At 36.3% G+C, this 26444-nt stretch overlaps 1 protein-coding gene across 1 annotated transcript in view; it reads left to right on the forward strand.

The window, feature by feature from the left end:
• Positions 1-7687: 7687 nt before the first annotated feature.
• Positions 7688-26444, forward strand: part of LOC139939394 (uncharacterized) — a 153284-nt gene continuing 134527 nt past the window's right edge. The window contains exon 1 of the mRNA XM_071935227.1: positions 7688-8204. Within this exon, the coding sequence (XP_071791328.1) occupies positions 7940-8204 (265 nt within the window). The 5' untranslated portion in view covers positions 7688-7939. The remainder of the gene's footprint in view (positions 8205-26444) is intronic.

Here is a 26444-nt window from a genome sequence, read left to right on the forward strand (position 1 = left end):
ATCTCGTTGGGAAATTGCATGAATCCCACAGTGTTTACAAAAAAGTTATACAATTGAAAAACGATTCCGGGGGATAATGGTTTGTTAAAATATTTGCTTAAATAATGTGAGCTGTATTTTCAAATTTACTATATTAGTACGATGTTTGAGTTATTAATAAGGGGTTGAATCTTTGACCATAATAATGCTCGTAGGTAAGCATCAATGAGTCTTAATAACGAAAATACTATTATAAATAAGAAGAAACTTTATTTATGATGGTGATGGTAAAGTATGTGGTGTAATTTGGTGGGTAGTTTTTGTGTTTTGTGTGTGGCTTTTTTTTTTGGTGTATTTATTTTTTTCGAAGAAAAGAAGCAGTCATTAGATCTCGGTAATTGAAAGTTCAAATCTATTTTGATGTGATAAAGGACGCCCTCTTTCCTTCATTTTGTCCTTCCCTTGGAAACCAAACACCATTTTAGATTGTACAGGGCATCATTGACTCGAAATGCTAGCCAGGTACACATCCGTTTCCGTCACAGCTTTCGCCTTGCCTCGCCATCTCTCGGTTAATGAACTCACTGTTTATTTTCTTAGCAAATCAATTTTTATCTTATAATTTTCGATTTTTCTAACCTTCTTGCAATTACCACAGAGTCTGGGTCTTGGTCCTAGGCACGGCACCAGGTTGCCTGGGTAGTAATTACGGGGCTGATATTTTAGTGGGAACCGCTTATGTTATTTACGAAACCCAGCGTGAACTCAGAGTACGTTCCGAGTTGGATCTCTTTGCCTCCAGACGTTTTTCAAGACATTTTTTCTTCTTCTTCATACGATGGGATGTGTTTTTGCGATTGTTACTGCAGGGCGTGGCTTTGATATTCATGGAATAGTGATTACTCTGAGACTAACAGTTACAGCAATTTCCTTTGAAGATATACTTGTTTAACCTCTCGCGCTAAAAGGATTATGTTGAACTATTTGGAATTATTAACTTTCTTTTATCTTTGGGGCGGGTCACTATGTTAGCAGAAGACGAACAACCTTTATTCCTGCTATCGATGTCTCAATTTAGTGCGACAGTCCCTAACTCCCCACCCCCGGCGTTTTCAAATGAAAAAGTTCCCTTGAGCAGTTTCCCCCGATGACACTGGTCCCAGTTCATTGACACGGACGACCCTGTACTTTTCCCGTCCGCGCCAGTTTAAAGTGTCGTCTGTTCAGAAAAGCTACGCGCTCGGTCATCTTAGCGTGTACAGGAGATAATTTGCATCGTCTTTTGTCATCTAAAACGCTATAAGTAATTACAGGGCGTACTTCTGCTCAAAAAAAAAATGGCTGGGCCATCGTTGAGCTTTTTCAACCCGCCATCCTGTCGCTGGGTTGGGGGCGTACTGTACCGTAGATCACCCAAATGCTGGGTTTACGGTCGTCAGTACAAAATATTGTCTTGATTTGGACTTAAAAGGGTTTTTGTTTCGAGTTAAGGGAAATGATTTGATGGTTTGGTGAATGGAGAATAAGCCCCCTCTAAATGAGGTCCAACATCTGCTGGCATGAATAATTAGTGAACATTGAAATGGAAAATGTAAGTGCAAAGAGAGATTATTAGGCCTAAGTTTAAAGCCTTGCATAGAAAAAAAACCTCAAGAATGATTACTCATGAATAATATTGTGAAATATAAGAGAGCGAAAGTACACTTGGAGAATATTTGTTTCTGGACAGCCATTAACATTGAAAACAACGAACCAGTTGTCATCGTGATGTATTAAAGGAATTTGCGTGTGCGTTTCATGGACAACAATTTGGGAATAATGTAAAAATGGAGGTAAAGTAAATCAATGTCAAGTAAATCAATGCTCTCAAAAACATACGGGAATATTTCTTTGAACTAAATACAAACATGATACAAACTTAATCACATTTTGTAGTGGGGTTCATTGTTTCGTTTTCTAATTAATTGCTCTCGATAAGTGTTGAATGGTGTGCATGCCGCTCTTTCAATGCCCACAGGCTGCGCGCGTATAGTATTTGCGATTAGGTCTATGATTAAAATTCACAGCGCCCTCTATCGCAATCAAACCACGATAAAACTGAAAATAAATAAACAACTATGAGGCAAATCTACTACATGTAAAACCATTAGCTGGAACTTTCTTGAACATTAACGGTTTCCTTACATGTATGGAGGTATCAAAACGTTTTGTCTTAACAACTATTTCTACCAACTTTTTTAACGACATCGAAGGCCCATCATGACCTTGCTTACGCAGAAGTATCATTCAAGTTTTCTTTACAAATATAGGTATACCGGTACTTTTAAATTACTCAAAAAGAAAGGTACAAGATCCACTATTCGGATAAGTGAGACATGAATGGATTACCCTCTCACACGTTGCTGTTTTACATAGCTTACCTGACCTTTTATTCTACTATTGTAAATTAATGATTTTGAACAATGAGTACAATAAATATTGCATTATTGTTTACTGCTAATAGTATTACCGGTCTATGTTTCTACATATTTTAGAGTCTTTTGTGTAATTGCATACTATCCAATAGTGAATGAGTTTAGAAACGTAGTTGGCTTAACCTAATTCTCGATCCTTTAAAATCAGTCTGGGTTGGTATTACTGTGGGTTTTGGGGTTTGTTGTTTTTCTTCCTCTTAACCATACCAGCAAAAATTTAAAATGAACCGTGATATGCGTAAGTCCGTATAGTTTATCAATGACAATTATTTATGCAAATTAGCCCACTACAAATTGCGTGCAGAAGGCCGAAGTGGGCGTGGTCATCAAACAAACTCTGACTACATGCTACATGCGCTGCTATCAGGTGGCGATGCTAATGCTATAACGTCAAGATGTTCAAGAAGTTAAACGAAAATACACAATACGTCGTCAACATGGTGAACTGTGGAAGCTGGAACGTGCGTAATAAAGCAACCTCGATGACGTCAAATTATTGTCATTCCGACGCACGCCGCCAGCGGCAGAAATTCAGCTAGATCTTCAAAACTTTGAGTTTTAGGGCCCAATGTTTTGATCGATAAACACGAAAAATTGAGACGTGTCTAACAAACAAAGTAAATTATAAAGGATAAACACGCACATTGTTGCTCTAAGCAATTTAAAACAGCATTCCCATAGAAAGGGGCTCTGGCACTTCGGTTTTTGTATAAAAAAAATATTAAAAAAAATTAAAATAAAAAACATGACTGCAACATAACGTGATATAATTTCGGTATCCCGACAGCATTTTGTTTGTAGTAATTTAAAGGCAGTGGACGCTATTGGTTATTACTCTAAATAATTATCAGTATAAAACCTTAACTGGTGACGAGTAATTGAGAGAGGTTGATGGTATAAAACATTGTGAGAAACGGCTCCCTCAGTGACATAATTTTCGAGAAAGAAGTAATTTTCCACGAATTTGATTTTGAGACCTCAAGTTTAGAACTTGAGGTCTCGAAATCAAGCATCTGAACGCACACATTTTCGTGTGACAAGAGTGTTTTTTTATTTCATTATTATCTCGCAACTTCGACGACCGATTGAGCTCAAATTTTCACAGGTTTGTTATTTTATGCATATGTTGAGATACACCAAGTTGTGAAGACTAGTCTTTTACAATTTACCAATAGTGTCCACTGTCTTAAAATACCACTAATAGTACTTTGGCAGATTTCGTTTTGTAATACCTTAACTGAAAGTTTGTAACGTTCTAATGAATTGCTACGAAAAATTTAAATCCAAATTTGAATAATTTGGACATGGCATCTTGAAAATTGTATTATCTCTTCTTAGATAGAAGTCATGATAAGTTATTTCTACGGATGATTGTTGTTGGTGGGAACTTTATAGTTCGTGAGCTTGATAAAACTATCAAGTTGATGGTAATAATGTTACTCGTTACTAATCCTGCGTTGTGTCTTGCTACAGCCTCATTAAAACAAAAAACACGTTCGCATTGTGTTTAAACCACTCACCTCAAAGTATGCGTGACTTGCATCAACTCGACTTTTAAAAGGTATTTTTAAAACAATACATTTACCGATGTTCGGTCGATTACCCCCAACCCATTAAATGAAGGCCTTCGGCTCCAAAAACCCATCAACCTTTTAATTGTAGGATACTATATTCAGGTCTATACCTGTAGACAAATTGTCCACTGACACGATCATAAAGTATGGGTTAAGTAAACTGTGAGAAAATTGCCTCAGACGCCAGCCTCTCTCCCAATACCAATAAATTAACCAATAGAATGAGGAAATAACACAGCACAGGTACGTAATTAACATACAACAACGGAGAACAATTGTTTTACAAATCCTCGGTAACTTTAAATAACAAACAATGTGTTTTCTTCAATAGAATGACGAGGAAAACCACAGCATAGGCCTATATGTATATAATCAACATACAACATTGGAGAACAATTGTTTTAAAAATCTTCGATACCTTTAAATAACAAACAAACAAAATCTGCCGTATATGAATTGAGTTTTAATCTGAATTTCTTGAAAAACTGTCTGTTTGATATGAATTTGTTTGTTTGATTTGGGATGGCTTTCTTCTTGGGGCGCATTTTTTAATTGCTTATTTACGAGCTTGTTTCTTGAAAACAGATATAATAATGAATGATACGTCCATAGAAACAATTATCACTCTAAATAATACCTCATGAAATTCAATAATTTGTTCCTTCCTGAAATGAAACTATAGAAATAAATATTGCCGGAAACCGGTGGTATTGAAGTGTCAGCTAGTTCCCAGAGAACAAAATTACATTTTACGTTAAACAAGCATAGGATTTGACTTCATGTTTCTGCTCCCATCCCATCCACTCCGCCCGAGCTTGTAAAAATGTAATTTGATGGCAATTAAAGGCAGTGGACACTATTGGTAATTGTCAAAGACCAGTCTTCTCAGTTGGTATATCTCAACATATGTATAAAATAACAAACCTGTGGAAAATTTGAGCTCGATTGGTCGTCGGAGTTGCGAGATAACTATGAAAGAAAAAACACCCTTGTCAAACGAAGTTGTGTGCTTTCAGATGCTCGATTTCGAGACCTCAAATTCTAAACTTGAGGTCTTGAAATCAAATTCGTGGAAAATTACTTCTTTCTCGAAAACTACGTCACTTCAGAGGGAGCCGTTTCCCACAATGTTTTATGCTATCAACCTCTCCCCATAACTCGTTATCAAGTGAGGTTTTATGCTGATAATTATTTTGAGTAATTACCAATAGTGTCCACTGCCTTTCATGGGCATCATGCAAGAGTTAACTTTCATTCATAAAAATGAAGCATAATTTACATTGTGTATTATGTATTTTAACGATAAATGGTTTGGGGTTGAACACTACATCGGGACTTGAACCAACGACCTCCGAATTAACGATCTATCCAACTGGGTTCGTTTTCCTCGTGGTTTTTTACTTGATAAAATAATAAATTTGGTAAATGTGAAACATTATCATACACGCAAGACTTGAGGTTATTTCGAAGCCAAGTTCACGCAACATCAATTATAGTTGCGTCATTGGAGACAAACGCGTATACCAATTGGTTACTTCACTGCCCCGCATGTTACCTTTTTAAAATGGCAATTATTGTCTCATTCTTGCGCATCTTATTTTATAATGAACTAAAATGTACGGAGTAAAAAAATATATAAATATAAATAATAAATTTAAGGGAGGCACAAGTATGCAAGAACGGCGCTCCTGTTATGCCGTCTACTATTTGTTTTTGTGTTAAAGACCCTGGAAACTATTGTATTGGTAATTGTCGAAGACCAGTCTTCTCACTTGGTGTATCTCAACATGCATAAAATAACTAACCTGTGAAAAACTTGAGCTCAATTGGTAGTCGAGATAATAATGAAAGAAAAAACAAGTTGATTTCACCTCTCTGAGGTCTCGAAACCAAATTCGTGGAAAATTACTTCTTTCTCGAAAACTTAGTTACTTCTGAGGGAGCCATTTCTCATAATGTTTTAGACTATCAACCTCTCCCCATTACTCGTTACCAAGTAAGGTTTTATGTTAATCATCATTTTGAGCAATTACCAATAGTGTCCATTGCCTTCAAGGTAATCTTACATGCAGGTAAAAGCAATAATGTTTGCGTATAAATAAAAAATAGTTTGTTTAGTGATTAAAATTGCAAGCTTGCCTATCATTCAAAATAACGGTTCAAGTTTAGGCATGGACATCAATTTGCAGAGGGGTTGGGGGGGGGGGGTGTTACACCATTTTCAATAAGCTTTTATAAATTAATTAAATTATCGGTAGTAGCCTATATGTGATTTATGGAGCTATATGCTGGTTTATTTGTTCTCAAATCGGAGGTTTTATCAAACTCTTTACATCAAAATATAAATTTTTATTTTATAATATTTTCGAAAACTAAAGATAGCATTAAATTAACATTAAACTATTTACTTTAAACTTTTAATGACAGCTGAAGAATGTTTTTAACAATGATTTTTTTATATTGTATTTTGTCGTTTTTACTGTACGTTATTTGAAATATTTCAATTAGTTATTTTAACCACAGCTCTCTAGAACAAATTTAAGAATTTAGGTTGAAACATCAAGAACCACATTTTTTCGAAACAATTCTTGTTATGAATTAACTAATTTTGTTTGATGGAAAAATATGCAAAGTAAGCATTTTACTTCATTATTATTATAAAAAAATCACTGGTCCTTCAAAAATGTAAAGTAATTGTTACGTCAATATTCAGATTAGCAAAGCTGAGTCATGCTCATCCAACTCACATAATTTGTCTTAAAAAAGTAAAACAAATTAAGAAAATAATTAATAATAAATAATTAAATTACATGGCGAGGAGTCACTGAAAAGTATTTGTTTAACTTTTTTGTTGTGGCTATGAATAGGTGAAAATGTACTTATTTATAATATGTATTATTTGGTGCTTATCTTTCACACGTATTCACCATACGGCATACTAATATTGCTAAAATTATTACCATGAAAAAAGGGACGTTGCTATCACTTCGCATTCTCCCATCGTTCGTTTAAAAAAAATTAAACCACCATGCGATTCCTTTATACAAACTGTGAAAATCTTAATTGATTTTTTAGTTTTAATCCTTTTATCACGGCCATACCTGTTATGAGAGACAATGGAGCGTACGATTTTGCAATCCGTGTAAAACCATGGAGGTAGAAGGTAAAACATAGACCCATAACAAAAACAAATCAAAATCCGTAACTGCAAAACATTTAATATAGAATGGAATTTCATTTGATAAAGATAAATTGGTCCCAGGAGACTTATCTGACGATAACTCGGACGTTTCTCACGAGCGAATTTCTTTAAAAGTTCATCGTCCTTAAATGAACTATTACTGGGACAGCATTTCGTACGTGACGTCATCAATTTATTATGATTGGAAGAAGCGGGTAAGGTCAAGGTCATGAGGGGACAGTCTACGAACCGGTTTCGAAAACAGTCTCGTTTTTTAATTGAAAACCCCCTGAATAGTGTGTTTTTCTATTATTCTGAGAGTGGTTGTGTAAGAATGCAGCTTGAAATGCCATTCTGGGTTCAATGTGTGTAATTCATGCAAACAGTCCAACTTTAGCAGAAACAGTTTGACCTGATTCCAACCCACCGCGCATAATGGTACAGCCTCATAGACACACATAGTTAAAGCATTTGTACGTTTTGACAAGCGGAGCGTGATCGTTGAATGTATCGTACCGGGTTAGGTACGGTATAACTTATGTCTTCTCTTCGCTCTTTTTGAAGCCCCAAAGGACCCGACATCTCCTAAAATCCAGTCGAACCTCCACGGGGAATTTCCCAAGACACCAGAGCACACGGCAGCATCCGATTGGGCCGATATCTACTTGTAAACTAACACACAGTGTAGGCATCGGATTTCGTTTTGGGGTCGAGTTTTTCGGGCAGAGAAGATGGCTGCCAATGCATCGTCGAGTGATGTACGCGAGGCTGTACCAACGACGTGCGGTGCTACCGTGCCACCGCCGGCCACCCCAGGCCCCCCTGCACCTGGCATGCCTGGTGGCCCGGTCATACAGCCACCGTGTGTACAACACACCCAAGCATTGAGTGGTGTAAACAGCACAACTAGAGGACTGAATGAGCCTAAACCATCCACAAGCATGCAGAATGCTGGACATGCAAGCAGTGGAAAACCCAGTAAACAGCGATTCAAAGGTAAAGTACCTTGTAATGTTATTGGAATGGGTGTGATTTTCACCCCCTAAAAATCATAATAAAAAAATACTGCGCGGGTTCCTAAGTTCACTCAGCGTTAATAACAAGGTCAAGGGTGAGAAATAATATTTGTAATATAATTATTATGTGTGATTTTGTTGCCAACATTTACCCCTTTGCCAGAATTTGGATAAACAAAGATAAGAAGTTGAATTTTGATTGAGGTACACAACAATGGAAACTCTGATTTGTTGGTTTATGATTGATTTATTGATTTTCCTGATTTGGGTTTTTTGGGGACGATCCCAAAACTGCCAAATAACTTCAATAGGTCGTTGATCAAGATCGTGTTCTCGGTAGTGTTATGCTTCCTTCAGTGCTGTGAATACTTCTTTCTGTTGAACCCTCACATATTAAATTGATAATGTACAAAATTATGCACAGATTGACCGTTGTTTTTAGTTAGACAAATGTTTGCGAAGCTAACATAACCCTTAGGTTTACAGTTACGCTCTCTTTACATACCTTCATAGAGGCAAAGTAAATACATGAGTGCTGGTATATAATTTCATTTAAAGAAAGAGACTAATAATATCAAGTTGATTGTAATGTGTACATAAGGATGAGGGTATATTAAGCACAGCATCAATTTATATCGGAGCAAAGGTGAAAATGTTTACTATCCACTCGACAGAGTATAAGAAGAATATTGTAATTTTTTTTCCCTTTTCCCCCCCGGCAAATTGATTGAAGTTTAACATGTTTTGATTTGTGGAGTTTGGTTTGTTGTTAGATGTGTCTGAGATAATTTTAATTTTGAAAACACACATCACATGGAGTGGATTTTTTTTTTTAAATTTGTCTAATGGAAGCTATTGTTTTGGAGAGTAAATTGTTGATCTTAAATATATACTTTGAGGTGGAATGATTTTAGAATATGTTTGATCCACTTAAAAAATATGATTCTGAATTCAGATAAATTTGACAGAATGATGAAACAAAGATTAAAAAGTAGGCCTAACTATTTCCATTAAATCTCATGGAAACATGAAATATAACCGAACTACAACAACCCGATGTCTTTCGGAAAGAGTGTTGGCGCTGATAAAAGCTGCTGGTTTCGTCTCGGCATCTCAAACAGCATACTCTATAGGCCTATTTAGGCCCTCTTCTAATGGCCAACCTTCCAAAGGAGATTTACACTTGTATCCGCAAGATCTACCAGAAATAATTTCTAGTTAAATCTACATCATGCAAAGCTTCAACAATTTCTTAAAAAAAAAGAGATGACATAACTTGAACTTGGCTATCAAATACAACCAGTGTCAGCTATTGATCAACATTGTAAAAACAAGCCACTGAGATTTTGTTCTCAAAAAATGTGCCCGCGCTTCAGAGTTTTCAAACAGCAAGTCCATCATTTATTACCATTATAATTTATGTGCTTAATTTGTAATTAATTGCAGTAAAACAAATATAAATTAAAAACCTTCTTGCAGTATCTGCTGTTTGATTAGGTTGGTCTTTTTTTTTAATCAAAACACAATGGCTGGAATTAAAATAAATGATCCCTTGAAAGATTTCAGACTTTAATAGAAAGTAGTTTAAACTTCCTTGCACTGTTCTTGATTTAAAAACAAAATATCAAAGTGATTTGTCTTTAGACAGTTGTACTAACCTCACATTAAGTACTCCATCACGATTGTAAAAGGTTACCAGGCTTATTACATAAAATAGCATCTGCTTTCAATGTTGTGATTCTTCAGAGGTTGAAAAGACATCAATATTTTTCCAAAATCTTAAGGGACTCGGGTAGTGTCTTCATAGACTCTTGTGGTTGAAAGCTCTTGCCGGATTAAAAACCCCAGTAGAATTACTTTCTTCCTTCGAGTTAATATTCTAGATTCTAAAACCAGTCATTTTTCCCTCGATCAATTAAACTCAGAAGACCTTGAATTGAAAGACAGGGATGGTTTCTTTTCTTTTACCTTGATGACTTCCCTTGAAAATTCCCTGAAGATGTTTTCTCATTTTTTTAATGTGTCCTTCTCCAAGGCAAATTTGCTTTGCCACTTTAAGAATGAAATTCAATGCCTGCTGCAATCTGACACAGGATCAATGTTTAAAGTTCATGTTTGTCTAAATCTCAACAATTCAGGGTTTTTTCTCTTCCAATATAGAGAATGTTAACTGAAGGGATCTGATGAAGTGAGTCACTTAAATAAATCTATAGATATCTACTTATGAACTTATTTTGCCAACATATTCTGCCTTTTGTTACAATGAAGGTGTGAGATGTGGATTTAAATTGCTGACGTAGCATTTGTCAATGCAATTATAACGATGAGTGTTGATGAATGATGATTTGTTTTTAGCCACCCTGGCATTCTCATGTTCTCAAACTAACTTGATTTAAAGTTGGGGATGGTCTCATATCGTCTGCAAAACCATTTACTTTGATATTATTATTATTAGATGTTATGTAGTGGTGGAATTTATTTGACATGTATACATAGTAGAGCAAATATTACAACGAAACAAGTTATGAACATTTTCAAACAAATGGTATCAATAAGATAAGACTAGGGTACAGTGTAAGACAAAATAAAATGGAACAAAACTTTTTGAAAAAGGAAGAAAGATCTTTGCAGAAAATGCATTTAAAAAAAAAAAAAAAACAGGCCTAGAATCACATTGACAGTTTAAACCACCCTTAACAAAATGTTGGTTTAAACCACCAGTGAAATTGAACTAAGTAAACAACCAAAAATATCTCCCTAACCATTTTTAAATATTATTTTATGATCATTTGCTATATTGAGAAATATGAACAGAAATTTCATTAAAACATTTTTACATGTTACTCAAATTGGTAAGAATTACAGCATTGATTTTACCAAATTAATGTCACGGCAAACCTTGATTAATATTCCAAAACCTGGTTGTCTTTGAAAATGTTGGCTGTCGAATGCCACAGTATCTTTCCCAGGCGTTCAATTGTGTAAAGACTGTATGCCTGGATTGAATGTAGATGTAGGCCATTTCATGATGGATTTTTTTGTTTGTGTCAATGTTATTACTACGCATGAAGGACATCTGAAAGTTTAACTGTAGAACAAAGGAATCACATCTCAAACAAAGCGGCCGATGGAACGATTATTTATCTAGATGACAATGTTTATTTGTGCAGATGATAAAATGTTTATTTGTGGGTGAGGTTTCAAGCTCTCAAGGTTCTACTGGAGTGCCTGTAAGAGGGGCCTCACATTTGACCTGGTTTTTCAACAAGGGGTAAAATGTAAACATGACATCTCCAGTAGTTAAAAACAAACAAAAAAAATCATGAAAAAACATCACTTTGTACACAGGTAGTTGTACATGGGTCTGCTATGTTTTGGCTTCATGTATATATAAACTGTTAGAATTTTTTTTATTATGTTCGGAATATTCATGTTTCAAAGAAGTTGTTACAACATGAAACCTTATCTTTTAATAAAATATAATTAATAACCGAACAGTGAGAAAGATACTATTTCACTTGTAAGAAGTAGAAACTTATTATCACAGTTGGCTTTGTGTCTAGTTTTCAATTCAGTCCGAGGGGAAAAAAGTTTTTCTTGTTCAATCATGCAAAAAAGAAGAAGAAGAGAATCATCAATCCGGTCTGTCAATAAAAAAAAAGGTGGTTGAATCGAAGACGGGCACAGCATCCTGACCCATATTTTGGCTCAAGGGGAGATCATTTTAATCAATTTATTATGTGGGTGACTTCCTTTGTTGTTCTACCCTTTTCCGATCTTAATTTCTGGGTCACAAAGATGTATTGTGTCCATTGTGTGCGAGTGACCTAAGTGGGTGCATCTCCAGCCCACGGATTAAGTACAGATTCTCCACCCACAACCAACCCCCACCTAAAAAATATGTAGTGTGGTGTTCAAATGCTGTGTCAGTGTTAAAACTTAATAAAAGACGCAATGTTTTTTTATCTCATGAGCGGTTGTGCTTTCGATATTTCTAGCTCGAAATTTTGTGTTGCTCAAATGCTGTGTCAGTGTTACTAAATGCCGTGAGGAAGACGCAATGTTTTTGGCCACTTGCGCGGTTGTGTTTGAAACAATTTTTCTCGTTCGAAATTTTGTTGTGCTCAAATGATGTGCCAGTGTTACTAAATGCTGTGATGAAGACACAAGGTTTTTTATCTCATGCGCGGTTGTATTAATTTTGTTTATGAAACGGACAGTAACACGCTCAACCTACCATTTCAGCAATCGGTTGCATGTTTACAAAAATAACCGTAAACGCAAAGGCTACATGTAAGTTACGACCATGTTCTGATATTTTCTATAAAATATTTATATGCATACATTTTCAGTCTATTTCATGCTAGCTAATCACTAAAAGAATTTTAAGCACCTCGTTGTCGGGTTAATAAAAGTGAGAATATTCATGCATTTTTTACAGTGTGTTTATGTTTGTGGTGACACATGAAAAGAAGTACATTTGACTTGTATGTTGGGTTCGTAATCCATGGTAGATTTGGGTGATAAAATTGTCTTTGTTATTATTGTCTGTGTTAGTGAGCTCCAATTAACGTAGACCGTGTACAATGATAGCCTGTAGAACTAGGGTATAAAATTCTTCCATATTGCTCTCTCTGGAGTATTAACTAACTGCACAAGTACATCTGGTCTGGTTCCTGTACCCACATAGAACACAATCAACCCAGAAGGAGACGGGATATCAAGTTCCATACTTATTACATCTGCCACAACTTGTGATTATTAACTGCCTGTATGTATGATGTATAGTAGGCACGTAGAGAAAGGTACATGTTGTTGCCGAGCATTCTAAGTAAAGGGGTACGTTGTAGATTGATTTAAAAAGGGATTTGGAAATTGCCTTCAGGCAATTCAGGTTCACTAGTTTTTATTCCTTTATCAAAACAGATTTTAAGAGACTTTTGAACTGTAAAGCTGTTTGCATAGAGAAAGGGATGTGTTTGTTGCCCAGCATTCTCACTACCAGGTGTATGAGTTTAAAAGGGATTAATGCTTTTAGCGTTCAGTTGCGCTAGTTTTTATTTCTTTACCAAAACGGATTTTAAGAGACTTTTGAACTGTTTAGCTGCACAGTCTTGATTCATTATATTTTAAAAGATTTCAATTGTGTTTGTTCTTGTTTTTTGGTCAAGATTTCTGAAAAAAGGTTTCAAAGTCCGGTTCCTATAGTTGTATCACTAGTATGACAATACTGGTACAAATAAAGTGCTAATATAGTTATTTCCATTAACCTCTTCTCTCTGATCAAGGACCCAACATACTAGAAGGAGTCTGGAGGATCAATTATTTAACGCTCTCCTACTCGAAGACTGCATCTCACTGCAGTCTGCCCTTCCAGGTTCACGTTACATTGTATTTCATTCATTCATACCACAGCCGTAGTGTTATTTCCGTCCTGGCGAGAGAAAAAAAGAAGTCTCCTTTGATCTGAATGGGTTGTTCCATTCAGGAATGCCGAATGGCTAACGGAGTAGGGTTTGTGGCAACAAACATACATGCTCAACCAATACTACAGTAAAGTTAGCGTAGCAGCCGGTCGTCTGGCTACTGACTCTCTCTCTCTCCCCGGTCTGTGCACATCTAAACGTATGCCCCCAGGTCGTGACGAATCTTGTAATGGAAGGGACTTACAGTGGTCCCCAAGTATTGGTCTGGATAATGTTATTCATTCGTTCATCTTGGAACTTGAATGATTTGGCAGTGAATGATTTCCCTTGTATAGCAGAGCAAAATGCTACCAAAAATGTATGATCAGTTCCTACTCAAAAATCATCATTTGCTACTCAATAGCATTCAGTGTGTATTACACTTTTCAGTCTAAATATTTTTCTATGCCCAAAAAATGGACTCCCTTGTTGAAATAGGCCTATGGGATAGGATCTTTTGATGAGATTCAATCTAACACTAACCACATTTTGACGAGTAGTTACATGTACTTTAAAATGGACAGGTTTCCCGGAGTTCAGTCATGCATAACTGATCTTTCATTAGCCGACTTTGATTGATACTCCTGTCATTTTTTCTATCAATAGAAATATCCCAGTTGTGTGTGTTAAAAAGGGGATTTAAGGTTCTAAAAAAAATATTGACTTATTTCAAAATATTTGTAAACAGTTTTTATGTTTTAAAATGGTAAAACTTAAAAAGGGCATCCGAACAAATTGCAATCATTTCAAGTATATTGTACATGCAACTCAAGAGGTTCCATTTGAAAATTTTCAATTATAGAAAAGAAAACAATAAAATTGATGATCGGTGTACCATATTTTTAGGAAGAAATTGTTATTGTGCCTCTCAGAAAAAATCTTTAAAATTTGACTGTTACAATGTAGATTGCATCAGTGACTTATTGGATATTGAAACAATGCATGACAGTGCAGCATCTAAATATGAGGAGTCATTACAATTTATGAAAAAAAGCAACCTGATCTTGTGTGGTCTCAAAGCTGCATCAATGTTAGCAAAAAAATTACTTCGTAAAATCAAGAGGTACCCAGTGTACAAATTATGTAAAAAGCAACCTGATCTTGACTCATTTGGAAATCTACATCAATTTTTATCAAAAGTACCCTGTGCGACGCTGGCATCCCCCCCCCCATAGTCCACCTCCCCCACTTCCCCCCTTAGGATCGTAGACATCTTTGGCGACAAATCATTTTCGGTAAATCAGCTACATGTACATGTACTTAGTATAGTCATCGTAGTACGTGACATCCATGATGAAACAGATCTGTCATCACTACAGCGTCGTCACCGGTTTATATAGGGAGACCAAGGAACATTAAGTTGACTTCACCAGGTACAGAGATGAATTTCACTGTAGAGGTAGTACAGCAGACATTGACCGATTGGAGTGTGTTACCCTATGCATCACTATCTTCTTTAAAGGAACTGGACACTTAATTACTCAAAATAAATGTTAGCATAAAAACATACTTGGTATTACGAGCAACGGACAGCTGTTTGATACTAATAAAACGTTGTGAGAAACAGCTCCTTCTGAAGTAACATAGTTTTTGAGAAAGCGGTAATTTCTCATTCAAATATTAAAAGGCTTCAGGCTTGAAGCCTTTTATCTGAAAGTCCACACAAATTTGTGCGACAAAGGTGTTTGTTCTTTCATTATTCTCTTGCAACCTCGATGACCAATTGAGTAAGAATTTGCAAAGATTTGTTATTTTATGCATAATGTTAGGATAAATACTGGTCTTTTGACAATTAGCAGCAGTGTACAGTGCCTTTAAAAACAATACTTACTGTACAATGTACATTATAAAAAACACACACACCACAGACTGGTCCCAGGTATACTTATGACTCATGCATAGACGCCACACATCATACACATCCCAGGTCATAAAACTTGATTTTTTTGGATCAATTTGTTGGTCACCGGTAACCTTCAAAGACATTAAATCAGAACTGGAATGGTTTGTGTGCTGCTGAAGGTTGACGGCTAGGGACAGAGTGCATGTAAAAATCAGTTTTAAAATTGTTCTTTCTGTTCTTTGCGCTGTAAGTGTAGAGTCAGCGAACGATTTTGCATGCATCGCATCGTAATTTACAATGTAATTTTGCTGATGTGCAATGTGTACTTAAAATTGTGTAAAGCAGTTCTAATTAAAGATTATACACAATTAGAGATTGCACTAAAAGTGTAGTGTGCAATGCGTACTTTATTATGTAAAGCAGTTTTTGGTATCCACATTTGTAATTATAGATTATACACAATTAAAGATCGCACTAGATAGAGGTCTAGTGTGCAATGTATACTTAAAATTACGTGTAAAAAGCAGCTTTTGGTGTAAAATCTACACAAAGGCGATTGCCTCCACTCCCTTTGGTCATTGCATCGGTGCCCTTGAAATGTGCAAGTAGAAATTTCCTCATGGGTGCCCCTTTATTAAGGAGAAAACACCTTTGTGCCCTTGCCCTTTCAAAAACGAAGCATACATTGTACCGGCCTGTTAGTATCATCATCATCATCATCAAAAATGAAGCCATTATTACGTCTGACACTCAGTTTTAAAAAGGCAAAATGATGTCAGTACTATCTCTGTCCTTCCTCTGTGGTACTATACAAGTAGATGGCATGCTGTTTTCGGCAAGATGTTAGCAGTACTAAGGGACATGCATTAAATGGCAAAATTAAACAAAATACATTAGTGTACCTTTATTTTCTATAGTCACTTTATCTTTAATTCTTACATGTATTTTACATGAAAGTCCTCAGATAGCCTATTTCTTTCAGGCTGGAATTTTGTTTTGTTTTTTAATCGAACACGATAAAGTACAGTGCTTATCTTGTTGAGTAAAAATAGAAAAGATTCACTGGAAACATTTCATTGCTTTATCTGTAATTTGTTCTCTGTCACAGTACAGGCATCTTGTTCAAATTCCTTAAAACAAAGTCTGGTTCTTTTTGGTGTGATGATATTTAGTGTTAAGACTGCAAGCATGTCACCGGGAACCAGTCAAAATGGTGGCAGCGGCTTCCGAAGTGTAGTCAGGAGGTAGTGTCTGGGTGTCTTTTCGACACCCTGTTTCAAATTTCAGAACCCTATTTTATCTGTCTTTCACTACATAAGTGCACAAATTGGACCAACATTTTTTTAAATTCCCAGCAAATTTGGATACCTTTTTATACCAAATCCTGTCTAAATAATTTCTTGGGCAGCAGGACAAAGGTTCAATAGTTCTAATTATAAGGTCTGGCAGGTTTATGATGCAATTCCAATAGTTTCCTATCTGGGATGCAGAGTTTTCCCAGAGTGATTGTTGTAAATTATAAATGAGCTAATTATTACAGTATGTGTGTACTTGAAAGTGTAAAGTTGTGGAAATGTGTAATAATGGAGGGGGATCAAGACTGGGCATTATCATGCAAAACCGATTTGCATCTAAAATGGCTGATTATAAAACTAGCTTGTACTTTTTGTTATGAAATGAAGGGCAGTATGATTTGACTTTGAGTGTCTTTAAAAATGAAGACATACATCTGTAAACAGTGTACTTGATGTGTCAATTTCATTGACAAGAAAAGTGACAGTAAAATTAGCTTGGATTATCTTGTTTTGGAGGGCAGTGTGACGAGGGGTTCTGAGGCCTTGTTCAGTTTGTGATGCACTCATTTTCCCAAAAGATTGAGTCCTTATAAATGCAAAGGGATAGGGAACAGTTTTACGAGATTCAAACATCAGGTTTAAATGGTGTGAAATGCCACTGTGTTTGATACAAGTGCAAAATGTTCAATGATGTCACATTTCAAAAGTATGGTCTGTAGACCCATATTTGTGTAGAGAGAATTTTCATTTCATTCCAGAATTCTGATGATATTTTATCAAAATCGCCATCGGATTTGTGTGAATGACCTGGCAGGAATTTCCTCTTTGGAATGTTCAGACCCATTTGATTTTGCTGCCGATGACATTGCGTTTGCAATTTTCACCATGAAAGACTATCAAATAAAATGTTATTTTACACCAATTTAATGTAAGATAGAGAGAGTAGAGCCTTGTAACTTTTCACCTACTATTATGAGGACTCAATTTCGGGAAAAGAGTGCATCACAAAATTCATTTTGTTGACCTTGGAGCCTTTAAAAAAAACCCTATCCTACACAAGTACACCTGTACACCTACATGTGGCATTTTCATTGGTTTGAACATGGTTTGAACTGTCAGTGACTGTGTAAATTTCCACGTTCCCGGAAACAGTGAAGCTGCTGCCTCAGTATGTGTACTCTGAAGGTCACGGGACACAGTGGCTTGCTTTCAAGGCCGTTATCCAATAAACCCTAATGGATTGCTGCCTCATTAACATTTTTAATTACAAAGCAATGAGCAATGAGACACAGTTGACAAGTAAACGAAAGAGTTGCCATCTGCATTGCAATATTATGCAAATTGTCGCTCTATAAAAAACTGAAGCGCCACTGTATGTTCTCATTAAGTAGTTTGTCTTGTCATACGAATCCAGTGGAGGTCAGGGTTAACGTGTCGTACGTAAGAGATGAAAGGCGGTGGGTAGTGACTGGAAATACTGCATACTTAATTCATGTTCAATACCGTTGGCCAATCCTTAACCATGATGACATGAACAAGCGTCATACCCTAAGCATACTGCCTACATATATTTAATTATTCACATGATGTAAATTAATCAATTATACAAGAACATGCGAACTGTGAACGCACTCGGTTTTTTGGTAAGCTCAAGTTGTTTTTCTGTGTGGGAGCCAGCGAGCGGAACTAAAATACTACGGCACTGGTTAATTAGACCAGACCGGGCCGCATCTTAAGTGTGCTGGTTGTAATGGGTTTAATAGCTTTGAGGTCTTTATATAATACCGTCGTACACAGGTCATGGCACGATAGCTCAGATGTTCTTTCACATGAGCCATGCATGTATGATTCGTCTGTCCTTATGATCATCATAATAATCATCATATGACATCCAGTTATTAAGAGTCCCAGATGAGTCGAGGAGTGGGGTGGCAGGGGGCAGTTAGAAATTATCATTTCCCCCCTTTCTTTTTTTCAGCATTTCTGTTGAGTCACCCAAACTTTGGTGAATATAATTTTTAACCAGAGAGTATCAAGGGTTTGGCTTTTGCATGATATTTTGAGAATCTCTTTGTATAACAGCAAGCTATTTCCCTTGTAATCTGAGCAAAATGCTACACAAAATGTCCTGCAGCCGATTTCACAAAATGCTAGGATTTATCTCGAGTTATGATGAGTTAGGATGGGTTCAATGCATCTTAACGTCTATGGATATGGAACTTAACTTGTCCTTAGTCTTAAGATTAATCCTTAGTTAGGAAGAGTTAGGTGAAATCGACGGCTGGTTGCTACGCCAAAATAAAAAGACCTTTCAATCAGCATTCATTGTGCACAAAAAAAGTTTTGTCTTAATATTTTTCTATACAAAATTGCTGGATGAAATCGTCCCCTAGCTAAGTTTAAACTCCATGATGTAAAGATATTAAGTGTGTGACAGCGCAGCTGATATTTGATACATCAGTACATGTTACAGTATGGCCAGCACTCTGAAAACCTTTCAATACGTTAAATCCATAGAGTACATGAAGTGCAGACATTCCTATGACGACGGATTCATTTAAAACCAACATTGGATACAATGGGCCCTACTGAATTTCCTACCACTAACCATGTTTACGTTTGAACTGTTTCGCACCTGTTGATAATAAGCACAATGTGGGAGTGTTACTACTAGTAGTAGTAACCCCTTTCTTTTTAAAACATGCAGGATACATAGATTAAAATCAATTCTATTATTTTATTTGCTGAAGGGTATTTTGTTGTATTGTTTGATCAGCTGGCATATGTAGTTCATACAAGTAGATGAGATTTATGAATATTAAAGGAAAAAGCTTTGGGGTTAAAGCATAGGAATATTTGTCAATGGAAGAATGATATCAGATGAATCATAATAAAAATAATAATTAATCATTTTTATACAGTGCATAACATAAAAGGGATTAAACATGTACTAAAGCACTCTAGAGAGAAAAAACCCCAGATGCAAGATACAAGATGTACTACATACGTGTACATGAAGGTATCAAACAAAAATGCATGAAATAATTTCATCTTTAAAACAATTTTGAATTTAACAATGGAAAGCAAACCAGTGCTCGTGGAAACCAAATTTTGTAGCCACAATTAATCAAAATGAGTTCATTGACTTTTTGCAGGGATGTCTTCCACGGTCCACCACTGATGTCCAGAATATTTATTGAGAAAAAAGTGGAATAAAATGTCAAAGTACTTTCACCATGAACAGCATCCTTCCATGTTTCGCAACGGGTACCAACTGAATCTCTGGCCGTATTGACGGCAGCATTCTAACAGACTCCCTGAAAATTTCAAAAAGTTGCCTGCGGGCGATCTTTGGAGATTTGAATTTTTTGTTTTACTTTAGATTTCTTATCAACGGGGAACTCCAGTCGAAAAGCTTTGCAGGATGTTAGTGCTACCAGTGACCATAACAATTATGCAATTTCTTTCGGGGCCTTGACCAGAGTCTGACCCTACCTATAAGCTGTTGTCAAGTCACATGGCAAGCTCGTTCGACTAGCATATGGCGTCAGTTTCCACTAAGGAATTTAGCGGGTTTTTGTTTTATTGAGGGTTTGTATTCCTACAGTGTTTAGAAAACAAGTTGATGGTTGTAAATTAGCAGTGGGTACTGCAGTTAAAGTATAACGGAGTTTGTATCATGGAGCCTAGAAGTTTTTTTGTAGGCAACATGTTACCCATTTATACCCTTGTACAATGTATGTTTGTGTTGTGTTGTTAAGCCTTTGAGAAAAACTCTGCTACCGACCCTAGGGTCGAGCCATCAAACGTCGAGCCATCAAAATTTTTTGCAGCATGTTTTAACAATTCACAATTCACAATTGTTTAATTTAATTTATTTTCGATGTGAAGGACTGTCAGACAAGCGAACTTAATCAGTACGAGTGTGCTAGCTACGATTCCAAATGGGAGAAGGAAGGATGTTTCAGCTTTTGATGTGGGAGGAAAACACTAGAGAATTATTCCAGGAGAAACCCATGCAGTCAGGTACAGAAACTGAAAACCCAATCCACATGGGTACACCATGTACATAATGTACCCTGGCGGGATTTGAACCGGGGTCCTTGATGTGGAAAGCAAGGAAAGATACCACTACTGCTACACAAACCCAACCACCCTGGTCAAAAAGATTTTTATCCAGTTGAACTGTGTTTAAAACTGTAACCTGAACTTCCCAAATATTCACAGATGACCCCTCATTTTAGGTTTTGTCCTGGTTTAGAGTACAATTAAGCCAGTGGTACGATACATGCCATATATTTATGAGGGAAATATCAAAACAAAATTGTAAACAACCCAAACAAATGCTAAGAAGATGAATTTGATTCATAATTTCCATGCGCACCCAATGATGAATAAAGGTTCACGGTCACTGGTTCAATTTGTAGATCGAAATCATACAAACAAAAAAACCAACACAAATGAAATTCTAATTTGCTCTCTCTCCCAGTGTGGACTAGTCCAAATATTTGTTCTGAACAGAATTTATAAATGTGTTTTCACAGAAAAAGGAGGGCAAAGTTTACGTTTGTCTGTTTTAAAGCGTCTGAAAGAAAGCAATTTTGCTTTGTTTGAAAGGGACATTGCACGCTCTGGGGCTTTTTAAACGACGCGTACTCATCTATCTGGAACAACAGGAATATTTGTCATTGATTTCAAATAACTTGTATTCAAATAAATATAACTACGCTTAAAGGCAGAGGACACAGTTAGTAATTACAATAATTATTAGCATAAAAATTTGATTTCGAGACCTCAGATTTAGAATTTGAGGTCTTGAAATCAAGCATCTGAAGGCACACAACTTTGTGTGACAAGGGTCATTTTTTTCTTTCATTATTTTCTCGCAACTTTGACAACCAATTGAGCTCAAATTTTCACAGGTCTGTTAACTTATGCATTTGGTGAGATACAGCAAGTGAGAAGATTAGCCTTTGCCAATTACCAATAGTGTCAAGCGTCTTTAATTTTGTGTGTGTAAAGTTGCACTTGATTCTGAATGAATCCACAGCCCATGGTCACCCCTTAAAATGTCCACAAATACCGGACTTTCGTCTGACAATAAGAGACAAGTCCTTTAAATGCTTTATTTGTCCCTGATCTAAGCCAAGCGTTAGAGAGTTTGAGCAGTCCGAACGGTAGGTAGCTATTACCATGAATGAGCAAACCACACAGAGTGTCACAATTGTTCAAGATATGACCTATTCACAAATCAAAACCCTTTTTGCAATGTCGCGCTCGGTCGTTGACAACCAGATTTTCTTTTTGTCAGCCTCAGCACTTAAGTCTCTTGGTCGTTCATTTCCCCTGCCGATCCTTGTGACTATACCAGTTTGGGTATACAGCCGGACCATATAATAATGTTGATTCAGAGAAGGCATTGCATGTGGATGCGTGCAGGGTATTTGCTATTGTGTTTGCCAGCACACAACGCTAAGGTTTTTTTTTTTTTTTTTTTCAGTTTTGTTCCTTTCCTTTTCTCTAAAAAGAATTTCCATTTTTTTTCTTCTTCTGGCATTGCGCTTGATTACACTGTAGGTAAATGGATTTCGGAAATAATTGTGATGCTGTCAAATGGAACACTGTTTGACTTTCAAATTGGTGCCTGGTCCTAGGGTCCGACTACACGTGATTAAACAACAGCAAAAGTGTATGTCAACCGTTTTCTTTTCTAAGTTAAAGTACCGCTCGTTGTTTTTACTCTAATTTCAATTGTTGACCTTTAACTCTGATTGCTTGGTAGACATGCATGTTGACTTTACCTGTATAAATTAATCATGATGTTGGACATGGGCTGTCTTTTCATTTCCTTAAAATAGTTCTTTTATTAATGACATGATTAATTTTACCTACGTGCAGCCACTAAGAATAATAATGTTGCTGTACATCCTACACAGACAGTTGTTTTGTCCTCTTCAGTGGAATGTACATTGATGGTAACATTGTGAGAATCTTAGAAAACAAAAGGGATTTTTTTTTCTTCAAATTTTTAAAACATGGAAGGTTGTAGTACCATTAATTAATTTCATAACAAAATGCATTAGCTTCCGTAGCAACAACTACTTCATTAGGTGCAAGAAATTAATTTTGGAACTTTTTTTTGTACCTGTACTAGTTATATTTCATTCGGTAGTTTTTTGAGCAAATATTTTACGCACAACTATTTTGTGCAGTATTAGCTTTGAATGGCAATGTCTGGTTTTTGAATTAGGCCTGAAACATTAATGGTTTATCGTGGAGCATTTTTTTAATGTAAATATGTAATTTGAAATGAAACCATCCTTCACTAGAGCGGTATGTTACTGAAGTCAAACTATCAGATGCAGTGCTTTGCCAGATCAAAATCAAATCCTTTACCATTTCCACCAAGTAATTTATTTTTCTTTCCCGTCTGCAATCACAAACATAATGACAGCAGGTATAATTACCATACCCTAAAAAAATATCCATAGGCTTGTGTTTCCAATTCCCGCCGTAAAGTTTCCTCTTTCCCTCAACATCTCGGGCATACATCATCAGCCGTCCTTCTTCAAGATTAACAATCAAGAATTTTCATGTTCTAAAGGTCCCTGCTCCATCAGAACTGGGGGAAAGTAGAATGCCCCTAGGGGCGGCGCGTACTCTTAGTTTCCATGCCATATGGTGTGTTTTTCTTGTCACGTTTTTTTCTCTCTGTTGGTCGTCGTCCCGTGTTGTTGTTAGAAACGTTTTCTTGCGATCACCTCGGAAGCTGCTGTCTTTGTGTCTCAAGTATTTATTTAAAGGATTACGAGGCAAAACCAAATTAACCAGATACAGAAATTGTAATGTTTAAGAATTGTATGCGTTGTCGTATGTACAAGAAGGCTGGAGTATTTCTCTTTGTAAGGGTGCCACACCACTGTACATGTACGTATAAATCAGATGAAACATTGTTCACAAGATGTAAGAAAGAATAAATGGAATACCGTTGTAAGGGGCGTTTTGCTTTGGGTACTTTTGCAGGTTTCTGTACAAGGAAAGAATGAGACAATTGTAATCTGATCCCATCCATACAGTCTACCTTCAGATCCCACCACAGGCCACTCAACTTCTGTGAATTCCAAATATATCCCTTTTTCATTTTTTTCCCCCCTCTCATTTTTGCACACGTTTTCTTTCGGGGTGTTATAAATGTTGCAGGACTTGATGAGATTTCACTGTCTATGTCGCTGTGTATAGCTTTTTGTGTCGGGGAGTTCTCCTCGCACCGCATTATGGATATGTGTGCGGTCACATTACATGCGTTCTTGGTTACCAAGATGACCGGAGGAAGGTTACAGCAACGGATATGAACTCAGCGAGGAAGAAATACAGGCTGGTAGTTACGGCAACAGATAATGCTGGGTTTTTGCTTTCATGGCTTGCGGGGCTCCTCCATGTAGAATAATATCCTGTATGGTTAATGTAACAATTTGGATTGCTTTTAATGATATTGTGTGTCAGTGCCAAGCGTTCATATTGATGAGTTGGCCATATTTACTCGAATTTGATCAAATTAATTAATCCAGACATAAGAATACATGTATTTAAAGCCATTATACACTTTCGGTAAACAGTATTGTCCAAGTCCCACACTGCGTGTGTATCACAACTTATATATAAAATAACAATCCTGTGGAAATTTAGGCTCAATCGGACATCGGAGTCGGGAGAAAATAACGGGAAAACTCACTCCTGTTTTCGCGCGTTTCACCATGTGTTTATAACAAATCCGTAATTCTCTCTAACGAGAATTTATATTGTTTTACCGTTTTCTCAAAAAGTAAAGCATTTCATGGACTAATATTTCAAGAGAAGTCTTTCACCATTACCTTCTGTAAACCCTGTAAATTATTTGTAAATCTGTGAACTTTTTTTTTTTTTCTGTACTGAAAGGGTCCAATGGCTTTAAAGCCATTATACACTTTCGGTAAACAGTATTGTCCAAGTCCCACACTTCGTGTATCATAACTTATATATAAAATAACAATCCTGTGGAAATTTAGGCTCAATCAGACATCGGAGTCGGGAGAAAATAACGGGAAAACCCACTCCTGTTTTCGCGCGTTTCGCCGTGTCATGACATGTGTTTATAACAAATCCGTAATTCTCGTTAACGAGAATTTATATTGTTTTACCGTTTTCTCAAAAAGTAAAGCATTTCATGGACTAATATTTCAAGAGGAGTCTTTCACCATTACCTTCTGTAAACCCTGTAAATTATTTGTAAATCTGTGAACCTTTTTTTTTTTTCTGTACCGAAAGGGTCCAATGGCTTTAAGTAGTACACAAATAACTGAAAAGCGTTGAACATTTGTTCAGACTTTATACAGTACAGTCAATTTGTTTTGACCCTCTATAGGCAAATTCGAATGTTAGAAATATTGACTATTCTATTTTATACTAACAACGGCTCTCCATTGCTCGTTCCCAATTAAGTTTTTATGCTTAACAACTATTTTGAGTAATTACCATTAGTGTCCAGTGTCTTTAACACTGAAGAACAAAGTAGTACCTCAAAACCAATTGAAGCAAATATTATTTAAGATCAATGCCCTCCCAGCATGGCCAGGTCAGGAGTTTCCAATGGCCTGTCCTGGCTTCGTGCATCCAACTTTGTAGTTGAAACAGAAGAGGATATTTTTGCCATCCTGTCAGGCATGGAGGTCAGTTTTCAAATCAAGGATGACCAGTAACAAAGGACAGTGCACAGAAATGATAGTTGATCTGGAAAGGGGCCGCTGGATATTTTTCACGCAAACAAAATAAAATTTCCCCTAGTTATTTTAATTGTATACTGAATTTCAAATTGTAAAACTGAAGGCAAAATTGTGAGTTTTTCGCAATTGTCGGATTTCTAGAAATAAATAGGAGAGAATAGTATTGTTTTTTATTGTTTTACTGTTAACATTTCATTTACTTGTAGGTTTGTTATTCAACAAAAGATTACTTGACTGTATGAAGATCAATAGACTAGCGACGTGTTTACGTGCCGTGTTTGCCAAAACATCGCAATTAAGATGTTAACTTTAAATAAAACCTTCAAACAAAGAAAATGAACAAATCTAAAACCTTCACAATGACTGATGAATTTCCACAATTTCCAGAAATACTGATCTAAAAGAAAGCGAAAATGGATGCAACAAACTCCCGCTAGTTATTTATAAGATACAGCACTTTTTATTCAGCCATTGGCCTTGGTAATTGTAGGTTCACCTGGCGGAGTGATTTAAACAATGAATAGATAAGACTGGGATTTGTTTTGTAACAGTCAGTTTGGCGTTTTAAGCATGGCTGACTGCCTTGAGCCTTTATGGGTCTTTATATTCATTGTGATCTGCGAATATGCATATTGTATAAGCTGCTCTTTTTAGCGCTGGGAAACGTGAATTTTGATTTAAAAACACAATTTGGCGATGTTTTTTTTTTCTCCTTCGGAAATGGTGTTGGCTTTATATGGAAACGGTGTACGCACATTTTATTCTTAAAAAAAATTCTTTGCACTATATCCTTGTAGACAATGCTCGGTGTACTTTTTTGAGTTCGCCGTTTGTTTCATCAATCCATCTTGGGAGTAG

The sequence above is a fragment of the Asterias amurensis genome, chromosome 7 (assembly GCF_032118995.1).
Source record: "Asterias amurensis chromosome 7, ASM3211899v1".
In the NCBI taxonomy this organism is placed as follows: domain Eukaryota; kingdom Metazoa; phylum Echinodermata; class Asteroidea; order Forcipulatida; family Asteriidae; genus Asterias; species Asterias amurensis.